Raw genomic sequence first — 23030 nt, 5'->3', positions numbered from 1 at the left:
AACTATGGTAACCATGTAGTACAATGGTTAAAGTACCGGGTTGTAAAACTATGGTAACCAAGTAGTACAATGGTTAAGGCACCAGGTTGCAAAACTATGGTAACTGTGTAGTACAATGGTTAAGGTACCAGGTTGTAAAACTATGGTAACCATGTAGTACAGTGGTTAAGGTACCAGGTTGTAAAACTATGGTAACCATGTAGTACAATGGTTAAGGTACCAGGTTGTAAAACTATGGTAACCATGTAGTACAATGGTTAAGGTACCAGGTTGTAAAACTATGGTAACCATGTAGTACAATGTTTAAGGTACTAGGTTGTAAAACTATAGTAACCATGTAGTACAATGGTTAAGGTACCAGGTTGTAAAACTATGGTAACCATGCAGTACAATGGTTAAGGTACCAGGCTGTAAAACTATGGTAACTGTATAGTACAATGGTTAAGGTACCAGGTTGCAAAACTACAGTAACCATGTAGTACAATGGTTAAGGTAGCAGGTTGTAAAACTATGGTAACTTTGTAGTACAATGGTTAAGGTACCAGGTTGTAAAACTATGGTAACCATGTAGTACAATGGTTAAAGTACCAGGTTGTAAAACTATGGTAACCAAGTAGTACAATGGTTAAGGCACCAGGTTGCAAAACTATGGTAACTGTGTAGTACAATGGTTAAGGTACCAGGTTGCAAAACTACAGTAACCATGTAGTACAATGGTTAAGGTAGCAGGTTGTAAAACTATGGTAACTTTGTAGTACAATGGTTAAGGTACCAGGTTGTAAAACTATGGTAACCATGTAGTACAATGGTTAAAGTACCGGGTTGTAAAACTATGGTAACCAAGTAGTACAATGGTTAAGGCACCAGGTTGCAAAACTATGGTAACTGTGTAGTACAATGGTTAAGGTACCAGGTTGTAAAACTATGGTAATCATGTAGTACAGTGGTTAAGGTACCAGGTTGTAAAACTATGGTAACTGTGTAGTGCAATGGTTAAGGTACCAGGTTGTAAAACTATGGTAACCATGTAGTACAGTGGTTAAGGTACCAGATTGTAAAACTATGGTAACTGTGTAGTACAATGGTTAAGGTACCAGGTTGTAAAACTATGGCAACCTTGTAATACAATGGTTAAGGTACCAGGCTGTAAAACTATGGTAACCATGTAGTACAATGGCTAAGGCACCAGGTTGTAAACTTGGAGATCTCAGTTTGAATCCTATATTTCCCTAATGAATAAGCTCAACAAATAATTGAACCTGTTCGTACTACCATGATACAACTAGAAGCATAATATTGTGACATAGTATTTTTTAATGTGTTAACCATGTAACCCCATTAGGCATAAGTGGCTGTTTTCAGGGTTGAGCTGGGTGGTGTATCTGTTTATTTGATTTGGTGAAAGTTAAACTGTGGACAAATGTAGAAAAATCCAGGCCTACAAGAAGACAAAGCTCATTAATAACTCATAGTTGCACATTTCGTAATTTTCTCATTAGGAAGGATTTCCAGTTCCTTTAATACAAGCAGCACCATTGTTTCTTTATATAAATGAGGTGTCCCAAGTAATATTGAATGCACCTGCTTGTATAATTTTGAATATACTTGTTTGTAATGTACAAACCCTTCTGGTACTTTTTAATGAAAGGACATTTTACTTACTAAATCTTATACAATGCAACACAGCTGCTTAAACATCTGATTAGGTTGTATGTAAGATCCCTTTACACACCATTCTGTTTAATGAAATGTCTTACTGTTGTCCATTACCTTACTTGGATAGAAGGAAGTTTCTTTGCTCACCAGTGGGAGTGGGGAGCCTTGAGCAGCCTACCTGTCCCTGTAGGAAGTGACCTCAGCACAAGAGCTGTAGTAATTGGTTGTTTTGGACCATTTCTAGCTCTTTTGAAGTTCCCTGTTTAAAATCCGCCTCTGGGCGTTTTTTTCTGGCTATACTACTCAGACAAGCTCATCGTGGTCCTGCAGAGTGGTCCTAGCTACAGAGAACTCAGAAAAGCAACTACTTTCTGGATTTAAGTATCTTTGCTGTTTTTTTACTTGAAATACCTTCTCTAGCTTACCCTAAACAAGCTTAAACTGTTTTTTTAGCTGTTTGCTGCATTATTTAATATCTGCACTTAAAGTTACATTTTAGTCGAATTTGATCGAAAGTTTGTTTGTTTGTTTGTTTAATTTAACTGTTGAGGCTGCCCACTAAAGTGTGCTAGCCTGTGTAACTGATTTATTACTGTTTCTGCATTTTCTGTGTGTTTCTATCTAAAAACAAAAAAAAAAAATAATAATAATCCTTGTTTTCCTGCCTCTCCTTGACTAGTTTAGACCAGTTTACAGGCTTTGCTGTATTCTGGGCTGTGGTGTAGTTCCTGTGTTGTCCATTACCTTACTTGGATAGAAGGAAGTTTCTTTGCTCACCAGTGGGAGTGGGGAGCCTTGAGCAGCCTACCTGTCCCTGTAGGAAGTGACCTCAGTACAAGAGCTGTAGTAATTGGTTGTTGTGGACCATTTCTAGCTCTTTTGAAGTTCCCTGTTTAAAATCCGCGTTTGCTTGGCTTTGCATGGTTGTGCGCATAGAGCAGCGCCAGTTAAACAAGGTTAAAGTTCTTCTGGCTCCGCCAAGTCTGCTCTTCAAATTTTCCCTTAAGGAAGCTCTACTCTTAGTATAATCAGACTACTCGTTATATTATAAGCCTAGCACTTGTTCTCAAAACTTCTCTACTAAGTAAGCACTCTCATACTATGTAAGCACTTCATCCACCTACCACCCCTGTGAATATCCACTTCCCTTAAAGGCACAGCACTCCTTTATACTGTTTTGCATGTCGAGTGGTAGAGTACTGATGTCCTCTCCAGTTCAGCTGGTTAATCTGGGTATCTTGAGACAATGCTACAATTGTCTCATGTACACAGACAACCCTCTCCTCCTCCCAACAAACACAAATACATGTGAGAGATGCAACTATATAGCCAAACTGGAGGCTGAACTCTCTCAACTCAGGGCTGGCATGACCAGACAGGAGGAGATGGTAACCACACACACAACAAACCCAGTCCCACATAGACCTACCACAACTGCAAACCAAACACATAAAAACGCAAAGACATACTTGGAGGCCCTAATAAAAAACTTACCAAAACAACAGAGGCTCCCAAAGCAGACATCCAAAAATCCACCACCTCAAAACAAAACACATGCAACACATACTTCAATAAATCAGTGTGTCAATCAATCATAGCCCTTAAGGCCAAACACCATGCCTGATACACTAGTAATAGGTGACTCTATAGTCAGACACACTGATGTTCCGCTTACCAGGCTGAACAAGGAGAGGGTGACTGTGAGCTGCCTATTGGGAGCTAGGATCCGCCACATAACACATGCACTCAGGTCACTCCAAAGCAAGTACAAATATGACTCCGTCATTGTCCATGCTGGTGTGAATGACCTGAGACGTACCTCCCTGGACTACATGGAAAGAGACATAGAGGAGCTCTCTGATTATGTAGCCCAGGCTGGTATGACCCTGACCCTGAGCAGCATCTTGCCCTCACCAAGAATGATGCCATAATACAAAGACAAGATGATCAGCTTTAATAATTGGCTCAAGTACTAGTGTCATTCTAAGGGGATCCAATGTCTGTCTGCCTGGGATGACATGTTGGACAAGCCACGCTGCTTCGCAAGGGACGGCTTGCACCTGTCACCACTGGGCTTCTGGATATTGGCTAAGGCTCTTGCCACCCCCATAGTGCCTTTTTTAGGCAAGGCTCAAAAGACAAACCCACCTCCTTAGAAAACAAAAATGGAAAAAAACTAAGGGTAATGCTGTCTAACGCCAGAAGTCTAAATCTCAAGATGCAGGCACTTGATGCACTCCTCAGTATGGAGAACATCGACGTCTGTGCAGTAACTGAAACCTGGTTCAAGGCTCCTGAGAGCACCCCAGCGCTACCAGGCTATACCTCGTATCATGCTTTTCGGCCCCAAAACCCGGGCCGAACCACAAAGGGAGGGGGAGTGTCCATATTCATCAAGGACACCCACACCTCCAAGTTAGTAGCAACACATGAAGCATCGGAGACCATAGAGGTGCAACTAACCATAGGCAAAACTGCTATATAACTGGTAGCATGTTACAGACCACCCTCCCAATCTCAGGAAACCCACTCAGCCTTCCTGAAGACATTGGAGGATATGAATGTATCACAAAATACCATCATACTGGGAGACTTCAACTACCCTAACATAGATTGGGTACATTATTCTAGCCCTAACACCCTAGCCCAAAGGTTCCTGGAATTCATAAATTCAAATGCACTGGAACAACTAGTCACCTCTCCCACTAGGGGAGATAATATACTAGACCTGATCATCACAAACATGGGGACAAAATGCTCCACACTGGAGGTATACCCCTCACTAGTGAGATCTGACCACAAACTAATCACCCTGGATATACATATCCCACCTCCACCCCCAGCACAAAAGACCACAGTGAAAAACTTCTCAAAAGCAGACTTCACTCTTCTTAAGACTGAGATGGTATCCTTTAAGCCCACTGGGCAAGTGGATACCACATCCCACAATGCTGAATCCTTCACAAATGCTTTCTATGGACATCTCCAAGAATGCATGGATCATGCAATCCCAAATAAATCCAAGTCCCTCTCCACCAAAGGCAAGCATCCTGTCTGGTGGACCTCAGCCATTAACAAATTGTATAACAAAAGAAGGAAGCTACTGCACGACAGAGCAAAATCCCATAAAGGGAAGACATCTCTGATCAACACTAGCAGAAAACTACCTTCTCTCATAAAAACATCCAAGGCCAACTTTGAGAGAAAAATCGCTAAGGACACTAAAGCCTTCTTCAGCTATGTTAGAAACCTGGGTGGAAACCCTCAGATATGCTCAGAGTTAGTTCACAACAACAAAAAATACACTGAACCCACAGATATTGCCAACATTCTGGCTGACAGGTTCAGTGCAAATTTCTCCCCTCCCTCACCCCCAAAAGAAAAATACTTATCCCAGCTGAATGTAATCTCCCTGTCATCTCAGATGTCCAGGTGAGAGCCGCCCTCAGCAAAGCTAAAAACACAGCATCAATGGGACCTGACTGTATCCCGGGTTGCGTGCTACGTGAACTCCAAGAGGAGCTAAACCCGCACATAAAAATGCTATTTAACCTTAGCCTTACTACAGGATATGTACCTGAACACTGGCGTACAGCAACAGTGGTCCCACTCCACAAAGGGGGTACCTCTACAGACCCTGGGAACTACCGCCCCATAAGCTTAACCAGCCTGGTCTGCAAAGCTATGGAAAGAATCATTATGGAACTCATTAACAGAGACACTGGGGACCTACAGACACTTGACCCCACCCAGTTCGGCTTTGTAAAGGGCAGATCCTGCCTTTTGAACCTGGTTGACTTTTTCGAAACAGTCACTAGAGCCATTGATGAGGGCAAAGCAGTCCATACAGCCTACCTGGACTTGGCTAAGGCCTTCGACACAATACCCCACTCAGGCATCATAGATAAGCTCAACAGCTTAAACGTAAACCCTTATGTCACTAGATGGGTTGCAAACTGGCTAAAGGACAGAACCCATAAAGTTAAAATCGCTGGAGCAATGTCAGACTCAAAGCCAGTCACAAGTGGTGTCCCACAGGGATCTGTCCTGGGACCCCTCTTGTTCGGCATTTATTTCTCAGATGTTAAAGCAAACATGGGAGGGTTGTGGCTGACAAAGTTCGCAGATGACTGCAAACTAGGCGCCATAGTCAATACACCAGCGGACACATACATCCTACAAAAAGGCCTCACAGAAACGGACAACTGGTGCCGGAGTCATGGCCTTAAACTAAATGCCAAAAAATGTATAGTTATCCTCTTTGGGAAAAACAAAGTACCCACAAATTATCACATAGACAGCAACCCACTGAGTACGGAAAAAGTAATCAGAGACCTAGGGACCCAAGTCGACAGCGACCTCTCATTTGACACCCACGTTGCCAAAGTGGTTAGAAAAACATTCTACCTTGCACACCTTATCATGAAGGGATTCACATCCAGATCCAAGGATGTCATTGTACCCCTATACTCCTCCCTCATCAGACCCATGACTGAGTACAATGTCCCATTTGGTATGTACCTCACCCGGCATTTGCAACAGTTGGAGAGACCACAAAAGTACCTCACCAAGAGGATCAAGGGTCTCCAACATATGTCTTATTCTGCCAGACTAAAGAAACTCCAGCTCTATTCAGTAGCATACCGCCTGCTCAGAGGTGATCTCTGCCTGATGTACAAGGCCATGTCCAATCAGGAACTGATGGACATGCTCCACCTCAAAAAATCCAAATCCATCAGAACCATGAGAGCTAAAGACTTAAACCTCGGCACAAGTATGAATAGGACATGCTGGAGGGATAGATTCATAACCCAGAGGCTTCCCATGCTCTGGAACAAGATCCCAGTTCATGTTAGGCAGAGCCCCTCACTGACTCTCTTCAAGAGAAATCTTGATGAGTGGATGGGAGATCATAAGTTTACCCCAGGGGTCACATCTGTGTCACTACTAGACAGGGGCACAGTAAACTAATTCTATTATATAAGGGGACCTTCACTGTGTCACTACTAGACAGAGGCACAGTATTCTAAATATATTCTGTGCATTTTGTACCATTTTATGGGGTGGTGAAAGCCACATCACTATGGCTAGGCTTACAAATGCCCCAGGGCAGATAACCTAGTACTAAACTATGAAACTATGAAACTTTGAGTTACTACAAGTGAGGTATTTCTCATAAAACTATAAGGTACAAACTGTCAAGGCAATATTACCTTTTCCCTCTAAACAGTGATGCAATCATAGGATATTACTACCAGGACTCAAATATGAAGTATGCCCTCCAAAAATTAGTAATTGGCACCTGTTATTATGCTAACTTTTAAAAAGCCACCCTCCATTCAGACATAATATTTTGCAGTTACTTTTTCATTGTCAGCATAGGAATATGTTGAACATCTGAGAGTCAGTGTACAGCAGTCAATGATACCACAATATGGAAGTCCAGTTTCTCAGACTGGATATTTTAAAACATACCATTTTAAGACAGAAATATATTTTAGATAAATTACATATGGTGAAAACATAAGAAGTTCTTAATTCAGATTTAGATACTTTTAAGAAACAAAAATGTTAGTTGTAAAGTTTCTTAGGAAAACTAGAGATTTAACACAAACATGCTAAGTGCTGAAGCTTACAAAATGGAAGCTAAGTCTGTGGCATAGAGAGAGAGAGAGAGAGAGAGAGAGAGATAAAGCCCGATTATGTTGCAAGTGACCAGAGTTTCAATAGCTGCTCAGACACCTGTGGGAGCTGGCTGGGAAGAATGGGAGCATGTTGTCATTGTTGGTTTGCCTATCATGGGGGAAGGGTGGTGGTTGTAACTCACCCTATGAGTGACACCTAGTAAGAGCACTAAGTGATGCACCACATGGAACTTGAGCCTATCAAGCCCACACTATGGACTGCATGCACTCTGGACTGCAGTCATAGTAAGCTGTGGGAAATTCAGCACATGGAAGCATATTTCCCTTCAAAGGGCAACACAAATCAAAACTCCGAAGAGTCGCCACAGGGGATGGGGTACTCCACTGTGGGAAAGGATAAGCAGCCCTGCATGACCATCAAGCCCACCTCCTTCAGCCTGACTGTTGCCATGGATCAGATGAGCTGATTGGGGTTCCTGGAGAGTAGTGAATGGGCTAGAGAGAGATCTTGCCTAACCTGGGGATGCCCAGCTCCTGCTACTGTTGAATGAATGGGAACATTGGAAAATGGGTGCTGGTAGAACAGCCATTAGGTTAGGTTCTACGGGGGGGGATAAAGCTTACAAAATGGGTTGAGTAAACCATAACTGGCTTGCTGTGTCCCTAACTCTCAGTTGTTTAACATGAAATTGTTCATTAGTTTAAATGAGTCAGGCAGGCATTCGGCTTTAGTTAGTCTACAACTTTAACTTATGCTGGAAGCTGGAGAATTTCTTCAGCTCTGTTAGAAACAGCTGATGCCATATGAGTCCTGTCAGTCCCTTCTTTTGCTTGGATGCTCAGGAATTATATGACAACTGCAATGATACAGCAGAATTAATCTATACTGCCTTGCTGCCTACCTCAGATAAACACAACAGCTGGAATTAACTCATTAAAGTGACTAGTGAAACCTCCAGTCATCTCTCTAGTTTCATCCTACTGATACCTGTAGCTATCTAATATTGTCTTCTCATATTTCCATTAATAATTCCAAAACCATGTTGCATACAAGTGATGGACAATACAACTGCACTGATACATTGCCTTTGTCTAATGCAGGTAAATAGGTATTAATTGCTATTCACATAATATTCATTTATACTGTCTTAAATTTCATGCTTCTCCAAATATGTTAACAACTGAGTGGTACAGGCAGAATTGCTTAGTCTAATATGAAAGCTTTCGGCTGGATGAACAAAATGCTAATTATAGTATGTGTGCAACTTGAGTGGTTGCCGAGATGTTGTAAGCTGCTTTAAAATATTACACACTTAACAGTTATTGTGTTTACTTGTTGTGACTTTCGGCTTTTCCCAGTTAGGGGGTTGCCACAGCGGAACTCCGGTCCGCTAATGATTGGCAGTAGATTTTTACGTGCCGAGTTGCCTGCGCTGACGCACAACCTTCAACGAAGGTACGCCCATTCACGCATGTCTCCACACAGAAGACACTCTAGCTGAGAATCGAACAGGACAACGTCTTACTGTGAGGCGACAATGCTACCGCAGCACCACCACCACCACAGTATACTGTGACTTATAAAATCCAGTTTAAGACCTTCAGCCTAAAGAATGCTAGCATTATAAAAAATAGTTTGTTCTGAAGTGTTTTCTATTTACCCTTCTTTAGTAACCCCTATGGTTCCAGAGATATGAACATTCATTTGAAATGAGAGGCCATAATTTGATTTTATGAAAAAGCTCGGGCTCTGCCTATTGGATGTTACAGTGTAAACTTTCAGAGCTCCATTGGAGGGAAGGCTGGCTGAGATATACAGCTAATGTGCTAAATGTGAAAGCGTCAGTGAATGTTATTGTATCCTGTCATGGTTCTAGAGCCTATCAAGAGGCAACATATTGCAGTCAGAGCTCTGGTTAGTTAACATATTGCATTGTCAGAGCTCTGGTTAGTTAACAACATATTGCATTGTCAGAGCTCTAGTTAGTTAACAAGATATTGCATTGTCAGAGCTCTGGTTATTTAACAACACATTGCATTCTTATTTTGCAGCTGGATGGCTTATGAGCAACAGAACTTTGGAGGTGAGATGTTTATGTTAGAGAAAGGAGAATATCCTCGCTGGGATGCCTGGTCTAACAGCTACCACAGTGATAGAATAATGTCCTTTAGGCCAGTCCGAATGGTAAGTACTTCTCCAATTATATAGCTGTCCAATACATACACAGTCCAGTATGATGCAGTTTCTAATTTCATTAAATACCCAAGGTCTAGGTTCAAATTTGGAGCAGGATTTATATTTTAAAATATAGCATCCTATCTTAGGTACCTCATGGTTTTAGGCAAGACCACAATGTAATGACTGCCATCTTGCCACTGACTGATAATATTCCTAAATATGAATAATGTTTAGCTTATCTAGGCTGTTTTTATTACTCTGTGTAAGATTTTTGATTAAGCAGATCATATTCATACTGACTGACCAATATCAGAAAGGGGTTATCATTGATGACACAGATTTATAACTTTATGAAGACTGTACATGAGAGGCAACTTGCAATAAGTGCTTTAAGAAGCAAGAATCACACCAGTCAAGGACTGTTGAACAAAGACAGTGAGATCACAGATGCTCATTCAAGATATTGTGACCTTTGGAATTAAATTATATGCATGTCCATACGAGTTCAGGACTTGGTTTTCATAAACGTCAGATAGCTCTCTTGAATAACCCTTTTTTAATGTCTAAAGCTGCATCAGAAATTGCTTTAAATCAAAAATAAAATCAGATTCCCTCCTTCTGTTCTCAGCCTTAGGATCCTATATCTCATGGATTCTACGAGACAACTTTTTGCATGCGATTCCTAAAACTAAAGTGCTTAGAAAGCCTGACTAAGTCTGGACAGCTTTTTATATCTTCTATCAGTGAGTTGGGATTTTCTGTGGATAAGCAAATCATTCTGAATTCATTTGCTGGTTCTATAGGCTTCTCTTATGAGTTGTAGTGGGGCAGAGTCAACAATTCTCACTGTTTAGGAGGAACATTGTTATACTCAGGCCTGATTTACCTCTGCACATGATGTACCTGTCTTTGGCGGTATGTTCCTATTTTCAGGCTTGATTTATTCTTTCACACAATTTTCTGAATCCCCCTTCAACGCATGTGATTTTTTTTAAGCTGTCTAGTACACAGAAAAACACACTACTATGACCAACATACTACTGACAGCAATATTTAAAGAAAATGGACACACTTATTACATCTCCCTTTTAAGGAAGCAAAATTAAATTCCCTTGTATGGTAGAATTTCTACAGATTTTACACTGTCTCTTTGATAATGTGCTTATAATTTCCATCATTTTGTCACTGTCTGATTTTTAAATATGTTTCTAAGTATTATTCCACATTCCTACCGAAGTGGGAAGAGTTATGTACTATTTGGTATTCAAATGTTATGCTAATTAGTTGTCCAGATTTTTGGCTGAATGTACTTATTTTTTATGGGCCTTTCTACCTGTTTTCAATGTCTGCAAGTTGAGAGTTATGGAACCATCACAGCACATTCAAAAAGAGGGATTGCTGGCTCTGTAGTGGAGTCCCATCAGCAGCCATTTGTGAAGCAGGGACTTGTTTTTCAGTCAACAACTTTCATGAAGCATTACAAATTAATTCCTGTTTTCAAAGAAGAAAGATATTTTGCCACAGCTGTTTTCTGCAGCATGCTAGATGGAGCCAAACTTGACCTTCAGACTCATAGCTCAGCACGTTCACTAATATTAGTGGCTAAACCATGAAGATATGAATGATCATAAATTTACTACAACACTGTAACGTATTTGCAATAATGATGGAGGACTGACTCGTTCATTTCTTGACCATTTCAGCTCCCACAAACCACCTCCATTTTATGTTAATTGCTATGTGCTGTTAATTCTGATACATTGCTGAGGGCTAAATGGTAGTACAAGGAGTATGACTGGTAATATTATCTTTACAGCCAAATTTAACCCATTTAATAGACTGAAGGTTAACTATATAACATTTTAACAAAATGGCTATGTAGAACAAGCTGCTGTGTATCACTGGTTGGCCCTGCTGGGTAAATGTTTCAGGACACATAGTTTATGCCTGACATGAGTACTTTGTTCGCACAATTTAACATCCTGAGAATATATACATACATATATATATATATATATATATATATATATATATATATATATATATACATATATATATATATATATATATATACACACACACACACACACACACACACACACATATATATATATATATATATATATATATATATATATATATATATATATATATAGTAGACCATGGGTGAGTGTCAGTGTCTTATATCTGTCATGCTTGAAATTATGTTAATTTGTTTGGGCTGTGGATCTAAGATTTGGTTAGCTCCTCCAAGTGGGCTAGGTTATGTCTTTAGACTGAGGGGGTGTAGTCCTGCCTGTTACTCATTCAGGCAGTAAATTTATTGCCTAGCAAAAATCTGAGGCAAAGAACTGTCCTTTAGGAGTGGTTATAAATGAGTAATAAGTACTAAACTGCAAAGACAAGACCAAGTCACTCGTGTTATTGTAAACACCTCACAACAGTTATATTGTCTTCACCTTATACTGCTTTGTGCTAGGATACCAAGGCATATACTTCCCAGAATTCCTGCCTACTTTCCCTGGACTAGTAACTAGTCTCTCCTAGAACTAATACTCAAATGTTAAACAGTCATGTGTTAACCCTCCTTACATAGACTTGCTGCAGCCAAAAATAAGTTAATGGGTATAAATTATGTAATTAAAAAAATGAAAAAAAAGTTATGATTTTGATTTGTTTCCATTTTCAGGATACACAAGACTTCAAGATTTGTTTATATGAATGTGCAAACTTTGAGGGCAGAAAAATGGAGGTCTGTGATGAGGACATTCCCAGCTTGTGGTCCTATGGCTTCCAGGACAGGGTTGCCAGCATTCAAGTCACAGGTGGAACGTAAGTCTCATTACTTTATTTTCCTTTAAGTGCATTACTTTCCAGTAACAACATTAGCATGAAATTATCCCTTGTCCAACTTTCTGTTCCAGCATTTATGTGACTGTGAACTTTCTTGGGTACCTCTTAAACTTGCATTGGATTACATGGTCACGCCTTTACCCAAAGAAACTATCAACTGGTCTAATTCACCCTACCCTGTCAAAAAAGAGGGATAGGATCCTTTGAAGATGTGTAGAATATAAAATGGGGAATAATTTTATTATGTTCATTAGGTGAACATTGCTTCTTATAATGCCAAATTCAGTCCCATGATGTAGGCGCTACTTAATACACTATACCTTTGGAAGGGGGGTGTAGTAGGTCCCCCTTTATTAATGATAAGGGAGGGAGCTGACAATTCTCAGCAATCCTTCAATGATAGCCAGGCAGTTTCTAAACACAAACCTCCATTGCCTATGCGGTAGTGAAGTGTTCTAGTCCTCACATGTTTATATTAACTGTATTTTCAATTGTACTTCTTATCACCTTCAGTAAAGGCTCAGTGCTAAGGATGCATCCTGGACTTGGCTGTTTTATCTTGCACCAATTTGACTCATGTGTTTAGAAACATGTTATAATTATTTCATGTTATTTTTATTTAATGGTTTTTTTAAACTTGGTGAATAGTCTCGTCCTTACAGACCCTTTACAGCTATGTCCTGGGATGCATCCCTGACGTGGCCCTTTTCTGCTGCATTTTAGCAGTAGCAGCCTTCCCACTGTAGCAGGAATATAGTAACTAATCAACATTAGTTAGTCCCACATTAGAATTTGGATTATGTGTGGGAGGTAGAGGGTTAGATTATAGCTATAGAGTAAGACTACTGCATATGGTATTTGTCTTGCACTTACCTTTAGTATTGCCTGCATTTTATTTTTTTCTGTCCTTCCTTTAAGGCTTCATTCAATGCTGAGTAGAAAGGTCTTCTGTCTACACTGACTTAGCTACACCTTAAAGCTCAAGCAATGATTCTTTATTATTATTAGTGCAGTGTAAAATAATAATTTTTTAAATAAAATATGTTAAAAGGAGGTGTAAAGATGTGAGGTATTCCCAGTTATGCTAGGAGCAGTAGAGCAGTGGATGTGTATCATATGCCAGCACAGCTAGCTGGAATTTCATACAGAATTATATGTCATGTGAATATCAATCTGATTTGCACAGGTGCTTGTGTTGAAACATGTATTTGTAAAGTTGCTTGTGTTAAAAATGTACCAAAAGTGTGCCCTGCTGGACAGAAAAAGATATGTACATGTGTTATTGTAACCATTTAAATGTATATGTTTTAACAGAGGATACTGGAAGAGAAGAGATTAATCTCAATCCACCCAACTTTGAAAATAGTTTGAAGTTAAATTATCTGGTTTAGGTCATGAAGATTGTATCTTACAGTACTCAATGCAGCCAGAGACAAAAAGTCTGTACTAGGACACTTTCTGTATTGTCTTTGGGGTGAACTAATTGCTACTCTGGAAGGATGGAGGTTTGAAATTGTTTTATGACTTCCAGGAGCTGCAGCAGATCTTAGCAAGGCTGTGTGTGTGTGTGTGTGTGTGTGTGTGTGTGTGTGTGTGTGTGTGTGTGTGTGTGTGTGTGTGTGTGTGTGTGTGTGTGTGTGTGTGTGTGTGTGTGTGTGAGCTGCTTGAAGCAGGGACATGAAGCATTGGTTTCACAGAGAGAGTGGTGGAGAACTTGGCTTGGACACCCAGCTGAGGTCTCAGCTCTATAGCTGTGCCAGTGGGGAATTTTACTGGGGACCTGGACGGAGACAGATAGAGAAATCTAGACCCTGGATTGAGTGTGTCCCCCATGTGCTCTTAAGGGAAATTGTGCTAGATGCAGAGAGCTGCATCTGGAAATACTGGGTGTATCCATTTTTGTTCCAAGTGAACATTCCTCTCCAGTGCCAGTGGTAAGGATTCAGACTCCTTGATTACTGGCCCACAGTGGGGACAGCACACGAAGGTTGGGGGCAGGGCACAGGAATGGGACCTGAATGGCTGGTGCTGAAGGGATGGGAGTGTATCATGCATTTGGCCCCATGGTTGGTGTGCCGGTAGAAGGAGCATCCATTTTTTTTTTTTTTTTTGCTGGGATGGAGGTGGAGTGCGTAGATCTAATTGTAATAAGCTGATCACTTACAGCTTATTACAGTGAAGTGCTTTTTTTGCTCTTCACTTCTTCAGCAGCTAAGGCAATGGAGCACTGGATCATAGCACCAGCAAAGAGCGCTAATTGAACCAGCTATGCTTCTGATAGAATGGCTTTAACTGTAGAGGCTTCTTTTATTTTCAAAGATTTGCAACTTCCTTCCTTTCCAAGGAGAATGGATATTTTACAATACATACCCTAGAAAACACCCCTTTGCTTAAATTTCAAGGACTAAACAGTTTAAGAAATATGTAAGAATATGTTGGGGGCTCCAGCTGATAAATAAATCTTTTCAACCAAGATTACAAACTGTACTGTGTTTTTTTATGACTCCACAGACAAATAAGTGTTTAGATTAATTTCTTAAAGGGTAGGTTTGCAGACTCTTTCACTTTAAATCTCTCTCAAAACCACATAAAACTCATTAAGTGTCATAGATAGTAAAGTACATTGTCTCTTCCTATATAGAATAGACATATGATGCATTGAAATATACACTTGCGCACATTTAAAATAACTATTAAATGGTTTGGTGTGGTATTCTTTATCTATCATTTTATAGTAAAATACTTACGTCACTGACTGCTGTCTTCTGGCATTTAGCCTAACAACACATAAAACAATACCATGCAGTTAATATTTTAAAAATCATGTGCAAAGAATTTAAAGTGTTATGATCACTTACACATACCAAAAGGATGCTTGTTTTAAGGTTTTGCTGCTGAAAATTCATTTTAAAAGTCTGGATATCATACTGAACTACAGTGCAAATGCTTGTTGTTTCATTTTTATTAATAGGGACATTTGCATCACATTAACAATGTGTTTGTGAATATACATGAATTTCAGCTATTGTTTCTATAAAGGGTCAAAGGCCCCAGTTTTTTTTTTTTTTTTGCTTTGTAAACGTTAGAAAGCAATTGTATAGGATTTAGTTTCCTGCCAAACTGATAATTGACAGTTCAGACTTAACTAGTTGCTTACAATTGTTTACCAGTTAATCAAACAAGTAATTAAGGCTTGTCTAAGCAATGATTTCACTACATCCTACTTTGATGTCCTGAATAAACTAGGACATTGGCAGGTCTTCCTGCTACAGTGTTGCTTGTGTAACTTTTAAAGTTCATTTTCAGCAGCAGAACCTTAAATAACACATCCTTTTCGTTTGAATAAGTGATCACAATAAGAAGGATGTGATCTCCTTACAGACATGTCTTGTTTGTTTACCCTAAATTCCCTATGTATGATTGTTAAGTACCTGTTTCATGACACGCTGAGATGCAACTCTAATTATGACCTTGGTTCATTAAGCAGCCCCTGCACTGGAGCATCTAGGTGGGAAGGATGGGAATCAGTGGCCATTGGCGGTTTTCCCATCCAGAAGGAGGAAGCAGCCCAGCCTGCTGCACAGTTTGTCACGTAGTGAAGGTTGGGTGTGCAGCAACAGCCCAAGACCTACAATGCAGCATGCAAGAGTGTGTTCGAATCACTGGATTGACATTATGGGACTTCCCTCTTATCCAAGGCTGCCATGATAGTTAGGGTAAGGTAATAACCTGATTACTGCCTGGATGATGCTCCCGGGTTAGAGGGTTGAACTCACAGTCAGCAGGTAATGAATGGGGAGAAATTCATAGTAGAACAAAAGAAATTCTGACTTGCCTGGACCTCCCCTGAAGCAAGCCAATGCCTTACCAGGGAGGCCAACTTTACCATTAGAGAGACTTTTTATTTGCATGGATTTGGGGGTCAGAGATCAGTCGTTAGCTGGAGTATTGGGGGCTCAGTTATGTTAATCTGATTGATAGTAGTCAAACACAGTTTATCTCAGGAGTTCAGTAGAGTACTGCTTTAGAAAAAAAAAACTACCCAGAGTATTTACTGTCACTTACTCAGATGATCCTGGCAAGTGACCCAGAGTATTTACAGATTACAGTCACTTGCCAGGAACATCTGAGTTTAAATCACACTTGCTCAGGCAAAGCAGCTGGACTTGACAATTGCTTATGTTTTTTTTTTTTGTTCATTTTACAATGGAGTCACATCATAACACTTCCTTACTACGAAGTTGTCAGTAGTGCATGGTCAGCACATCTCTGAGCAAGAGAAATAAAATAAGGGAGTTTACTTTTTATCTGTGTCACATTAGTTTGTAATTCTGATTTTGATTCCTTACTGAAATTAAATTCACTTTTCTGGTTCACCTGTCATTACTTTAACATAGGTTGTATCTGGTTCACTTGCCATTACTTTAATATATGTTGTGTTTTCTTTTCTCATTTCAGGTGGGTTGGCTATCAGTATCCTGGTTACAGGGGCTACCAGTATGTGTTTGAGTTTGGGCCCTATAAACACTGGAATGAGTGGGGAGCCAACCACCCACAGGTGCAATCCATGCGGCGGGTAAAAGACATGCAGTGGTATAAGAGAGGTTGCTTTGAGTTCAGCAATTAAATGTCTCAACTGACATTCTTATCATGTTTCATCTTGGGCTGCTCTCTTCATTTTAATGCATTTTGTTTTAAAGCCACAGACACCAAGCACCATGTCAAAAGAAGACATAGGTCACAGCAGCACTTTTTTCTCAGAGTCACTCTGGCGCCATCTAGAGCACTGCAGGTGACACTATCCCCTGCTGTCATTCTGCTGTTAGTACAGTGTGAAAACAAACATGCCTTACTGTGTCATTAATAGGATCTTTTTATTATGTTGTGGGGCTGACCTATATCATAGAAATGAGTAACACCAAATCACTGTGGAATATATATGGTACCACTAACCCCAGTAAAAAAAATCCATCTACCTGGATTTCCCACGCATTTCTCATCCTGACTATAATATTCATTGTGTGAGGGAAATAAAAAAAAAGGAGTTGTGTTAGGTTACAGTACAGTTTTTGCATTTTTACATGGCAGTTCCTTTTTGTAATAATAATTACATACACATCTTTATTGGGTTCTGAATTAAGAACTGCTGGGTTGTGTTAAAGTTAAAGTGGGAAATCCCACTGCCAGGCTTTGTTATGTGATGGAGCTGGTTCTTGAGACAAAAACTGACTGAGGTCCATTGCTTTTCTCGAGCTTGGATCCGACTGAATGGAAATAACTTCTCAGATCTGTTACTGCCTGCTCACCTATGAATCCTGCATCCAGAACAGAGCTGTCGTTTGTAAACAATGCTTTTTTACTTGGCAGTAGATCTTAAAATGAGTGGCTAAATCATGGGAGGTATGCCCTAAATGTGTACATAATCACCCCGGCAGGTGGGTAAACACTTATTTAGATATGCATGCTACATTTTTCTAGTTTTTTTTTTCTGGTCAAGATTCAGGGTCATAAATTAATTCCATGGACATAGATCATCAGCTGGCTCCTTTCATAGCAGAGTAAAAGATTTTCTTTTATTTATTTTCTCTGACCTTGTAATGAACTGTACACAGTGACACAGTGGCTCTTTTCATTTAAAAATTAATACATGTGTTGCTTGCTGTGCCTTTCTCAGGGATGCACACCTCTTCAAAACAACCTCAGCTACACATCCACAAACCTATGGTTTTTATTTCCATCCATTTGCCATTCTGTACTAAGAAATGAACATTATTTGCAAAAATAAAATGTTATTTAAATAATTTTGCATCTGTGTCATGTTTGTATCAGCAACTCAACTCATAGTGAATATCATTTATATAAACAGTTACATCACTATGTGTGCCATTTCAGTGCATGCTCGTAACTCTTTGCTTGTGCAATTTTTGTATTTGTTCCTTAATATTTTCTAAAAATTTTTTTGTGTTTTTGTTGCTGTTTTGCACACTCCTTAGTGAGAAGAAACATTTCTTGTTTAGGTCTTACTTTCCCCACAGCATTGCCTTTATGTGTTTCCAGCCTTCTATGTACTACAAAGCTTATGTGTGTGTATATATATATATATATATATATATATATATATATATATATATATATATATATATATATATATATATATATATATATATATATATACATATATATACATATATGTGTATATATATCTATATATATATATATATATATATATATATATATATATATATATATATATCATCATCTTCTTTCGGCTGTTCCCGTTCTTCCTGTCCACTGCATCTTGCTCTGTCACACCAACCACCTGCATGTCCTCTCTCACCACATCAATAAACCTTATCTTAGGCCTTCCTCTTTTCCTGTTACCTGGTAGCTTCATCCTTAGCATCTTTTTCCCAATATACTCAACATCCCTCCTCAGCACATGTCCAAACCAACGTAATCGTGCCTCTCTGGCTTTGTCTCCAAACCTTCCAACCTGGGCTGACCCTCTAATATACTAATTCCTAATCCTGTCCACCCTCGTCACACCCAGTGCAAATCTTAACATCTTTAATTCTGCCACATCCAGCTCAAACTCCTGCCTTTTTGTCAATGCCACTGTCTCCAACCCATATAACATAGCTGGTCTCACTACCCTCTTGTAGACCTTCCCTTTCGCTCTTACAGGTACTCGTCTGTCACAAATCACTCCTGACACTCTTCTCCACCCATTCCACCCTGCCTGTACTCTCTTCTTCACCTCTCTTCCACACTCACCGTTACTCTGAATTATTTCTATTATATATGTATACATATATATATATATATATATATATGTGTGTGTGTGTGTGTGTGTGTGTGTGTGTGTGTGTGTGTGTGTATAAATGTATATATAATATATATAAATATATATATATATATATAGATATATATATAATATATATATGTATAAATGTATATATATATATATATATATATATATATATATATATATATATATATATATATATATATATATATATATATATATATATATATATACATATATATATATATATATATATATATGTATGTGTGTATATATCTATGTGTGTGTGTATATATATATATATATATATATATATATATATATATATATATATATATATATATATATATATATATATATATATATATATATATATATATATATATATATATATATATATATATATATATTATATGTATGTATGTATATATATATATATATATATATATATATATATATATATATATATATAGGTCCATAGGTAGGTACTAGGCTATTGGTCTTAAGGCCTATACAAGCCTAGCCAAAAAGGTACCCTGGCTTTCGTCAGCCAAGAAAATTATTTTCCTGTGCCCCTGTTGAACAGAGCCACAGAGGTGATCCCCGGGGTGAATCCCTATTTCCCATCCAATCATCAATATTTTTCTTCAAGAGTGCTAATGAGGAGCTTTGTTTGCTATAGATAGGTAGTTTGTTCCAGAGTATGGGAAGTGTCTGGGACAGGAATCTATTCCTTCAGCATGTTCTGTTTATTGTGGTCTCACGATTTAGGTCCCTAGAGCATGTAGCTCGGAGTGATTGGGATTTCTTTAAGTGGAGCATGTCCAACAGCTCTGGGTTTGACATAGCTTTGTATGTTAGGCAGAGATCACCCCTGAGTAGGCGATATACAATGGAGTAAAGCTGGAGTTTTTTGAGACGGTCTGCGTAGGGCATCTGTTTGAGGCCAGTAATCTTCTTTGTGAGGTATTTCAAGGCCTTTCCAGTTGTTGTAGATGTCTTGTGAGGTACATACCAAAAGGGGCGTTGTACTCTATAATGGGTCTAATGAATGATGAGTAGAGGGGAACAATGACCCCTTTTTTCCTGGATGAGAAACCTTTTGTGATGAGGTGTGCCATGTAGAAGGATTTCTTGACTACTGTGATTATCAAAGGAGAGACTACTGTCCACCTGTGTCCCAAGGTCTCTTATCACACTTTCAGTGTTAAGTAGACTACCACCTATGTGGTAGCTCATGGGTACAGAGTTTTTATCCAAGGGGATGACAATGCACTTTTTGGCATTGAGCTTAAGGCCATGGCTTTGACACCAGGCATCTGTCTCAGTGAGGCCCTTTTGTAGGATGTCCACATCGTTAGGAGTTTCAGTTATGGCTTCTAGTTTGCAGTCATCTGCAAAGTTCATTAGCCAAAGACCTTCTGTGTTAGCCTGTGCTTCAGAAAAGTAGATACCAAACAGGAGAGAACCCAGGACTGAACCCTGTGGTACTCCATATGTCACTGGTCTGAAGTTGGATTTGGAGTCTGCTACTTTCACAGTGTGGGTTCTGTCAGTGAGCCATTTGGCAGCCCATCTTGTGACATAGGGATTTATACCAAGTTTAGTGAGTTTATCTATAATTCCAGAGTGGGAATGGTGTCAATAGCCTTGGTGAGATCTTGATAGGCTGTGTGAACCACCTTACCCTAGTCTACGGCTTTGGTGACTGCTTCAAAGAAATCAGTCAGGTTTAGGAGACATGATCTGCCTTTTACAAACCCAAACTGGGTGGGGTCCAGAGTTTGAAGATTACCAGTGGCTTTGTTTATAAGTTCTATGATAATACGTTCCATGGCTTTGCAGACCAGGCTCGCTAGGCTAATAGGGCGGTAGTTCCCAGGGCCCACGGTGGCTCTCCCTTTGTGGAGTGGGATAACCGTCACTGTGCGCCATTCTGTGGGCACAAAGCCTGAGGTGAGGCTATGATTGAACATGGTGCTTAGGTGGGGTACCAGTTCATTCTGTAGTTCATGTAAAATGCAGCCTGGGATGTTGTCAAGTCCCATGGATGCTATGTTCTTGGCTTTGGAGAGTGTGGTTTTTACCTTTGCAGCTGTGATTACAGGACTGTTGTATTCTTCCGGTACAGATATGGGCCCTTTAGGGGGTGGGGGGTAAAGTTAGCACTGAATCTATCTGCCTGGATGTTGGCAACATCAGTTGGTTCTGTATAGTTAGTGCCATTGTGCTGAAATTCAGAGCAGATCTGAGTGTTGCCATTGAGATTCTTGACATAGCTATAGAATGCTTTGTGGTTGTCTTTAGAATCAGTGGCGATTTTGTTTTCATAAATAGCTTTGGAGGATTTTATGAGGGTTCTCAGCTTCTTACTGAGGCTGACCAGGGAGTTCTTCCAATCATGGGATTTTACTCTTTTTTGCAACAGTTTCTTTCTTCTGTGGTAGAGTTTGTTTATGGCAGGGGACGACCAGATTGACTTCCTTTTTTTGAAGGATAGCATCTTGGTTCTGTTAGGGATAGCACGATCCATGCACTTGTGTAAGTGCTTATAAAGTGCATTTGTATAGGATTCAGCAGTCGTACCTCTATTGTTCGTCTGCATGGGTGTCGTGAAGTTTGCCACTTCTGTCTTAAGAAGCGTGAAGTTGGCTTTGGAGAAATTATTTACGGTGGTTTCCCTAATGCGGAGTTGGGGCGGGATGTGAATGTCTAGGCTGATTAGCTTGTGGTCAGATCTGACCAACGAAGAATTGACCTCGGGTGTGGAACACCGGCGCCCATGTTGGTAATGACCAGGTCTAGGATATTGCTGCCCCTGGTGGGCGGTGGCGGTGTGGATAAGTTGATCCAAGGCATTGGAATTTATGAATTCCAGAAAACGTTGAGCAAAAGATTTGGTACATGAATAGTTTTCCCATTTAATGGTGGGGTAGTTGAAATCGCCCATTATTAGAGTGTTGGGTTGTACCCTAATATTTTCCAGTGTATCAAGAAATGAGGAGGGGGAATCCTGGGACATGGTGGGGGATCTGTAGCAAGTTACAATTTGGATTGCGGTCTTGCCCAGAGTTAGTTGCCCTTGGATAATCCCGGATGCATTATGCTGAGCAACTAGCCTGGAGGTGTGGGCATCCTTAATGAATATGGACACGCCTCCACCTTTAGCATTTCAGTCCAGGTTAGGTGGCCAAAAGGTGTGGTATTAATTATAGCCTGGTAATGCAGGGGTGCTCTCTGAAGCCTTGAACCAGGTCTCTTTCACTGCACAGATGTCGATGTTCTCCATTTTAAGGAGTGACTCGAGTGAATGCATTTTGAGGTTTAGACTTCTAGCATTGAGTAGCATTACCCTCAGATTTTGCTTCTTGTACCTATTACGGTGGTGAATTTGTCATTTGAACCTTGCCTAAAAAAGGCACTATAGGGGTGGCAAGAGCCTTAGCCAGTATCTGGAGTCCCAAGGGCGACAGGTGCAGGCCATCTCTGGCAAAGCATTGTGGTCTGTTGATCATGTCATCCCAGGCAGACAGATACTGGAGCCCCTTAGAATTACACCAGAAGCTTAGCCAATTATTGAAGTCAATCATTTTGTCCTTGTACTGTTGTATAATTCTGGATGATGTCAGGATGCTACTCAGGGCTAGGGTCATACCTGCCTGGGCTACAAGATCGGAGAGCTCCTCCATGTCTCTTTTCATGTAGTCCAGGGAGGTACGTCTCAGGTCATTCACACCAACATGGACAATGACAGAGTCATATTTGTACTTGTTGTGGAGTGACCTGAATGCGTGCGTTATGTGGCGGATCCTGGCACCCGACAGGCAGCTGACAGTAACTTTCTCCTTGTTTAGCCTGGTGAGTGGAACATCAGTGTGCCTGACTATAGAGT

The 23030-nt window shown here is 39.9% G+C and overlaps 2 protein-coding genes across 3 annotated transcripts in view; one reads left to right on the top strand and one right to left on the bottom strand.

Moving 5' to 3' along the window:
- NUFIP2 (nuclear FMR1 interacting protein 2) overlaps window positions 1–16975 on the top strand; it is a 952263-nt gene extending 935288 nt beyond the window's left edge. Inside the window, exons 7-9 of the mRNA XM_044054448.1 lie at window positions 9354–9486; window positions 12170–12312; window positions 16792–16975. Of these exons, the coding sequence (XP_043910383.1) occupies window positions 9354–9486; window positions 12170–12312; window positions 16792–16960 (445 nt within the window). The 3' untranslated portion in view covers window positions 16961–16975. The remainder of the gene's footprint in view (window positions 1–9353; window positions 9487–12169; window positions 12313–16791) is intronic.
- CRYBA1 (crystallin beta A1) overlaps window positions 1–23030 on the bottom strand; it is a 1100222-nt gene that overhangs the window by 186137 nt on the left and 891055 nt on the right. The gene's annotated exons all lie outside the window — the stretch shown is intronic.

The sequence above is a fragment of the Protopterus annectens genome, chromosome 13.part0, assembly GCF_019279795.1.
Source record: "Protopterus annectens isolate FY-2018-M chromosome 13.part0, PAN1.0, whole genome shotgun sequence".
Lineage (NCBI taxonomy): Eukaryota > Metazoa > Chordata > Ceratodontiformes > Protopteridae > Protopterus > Protopterus annectens.
This window is presented reverse-complemented; position numbering and strand designations above follow the sequence as displayed.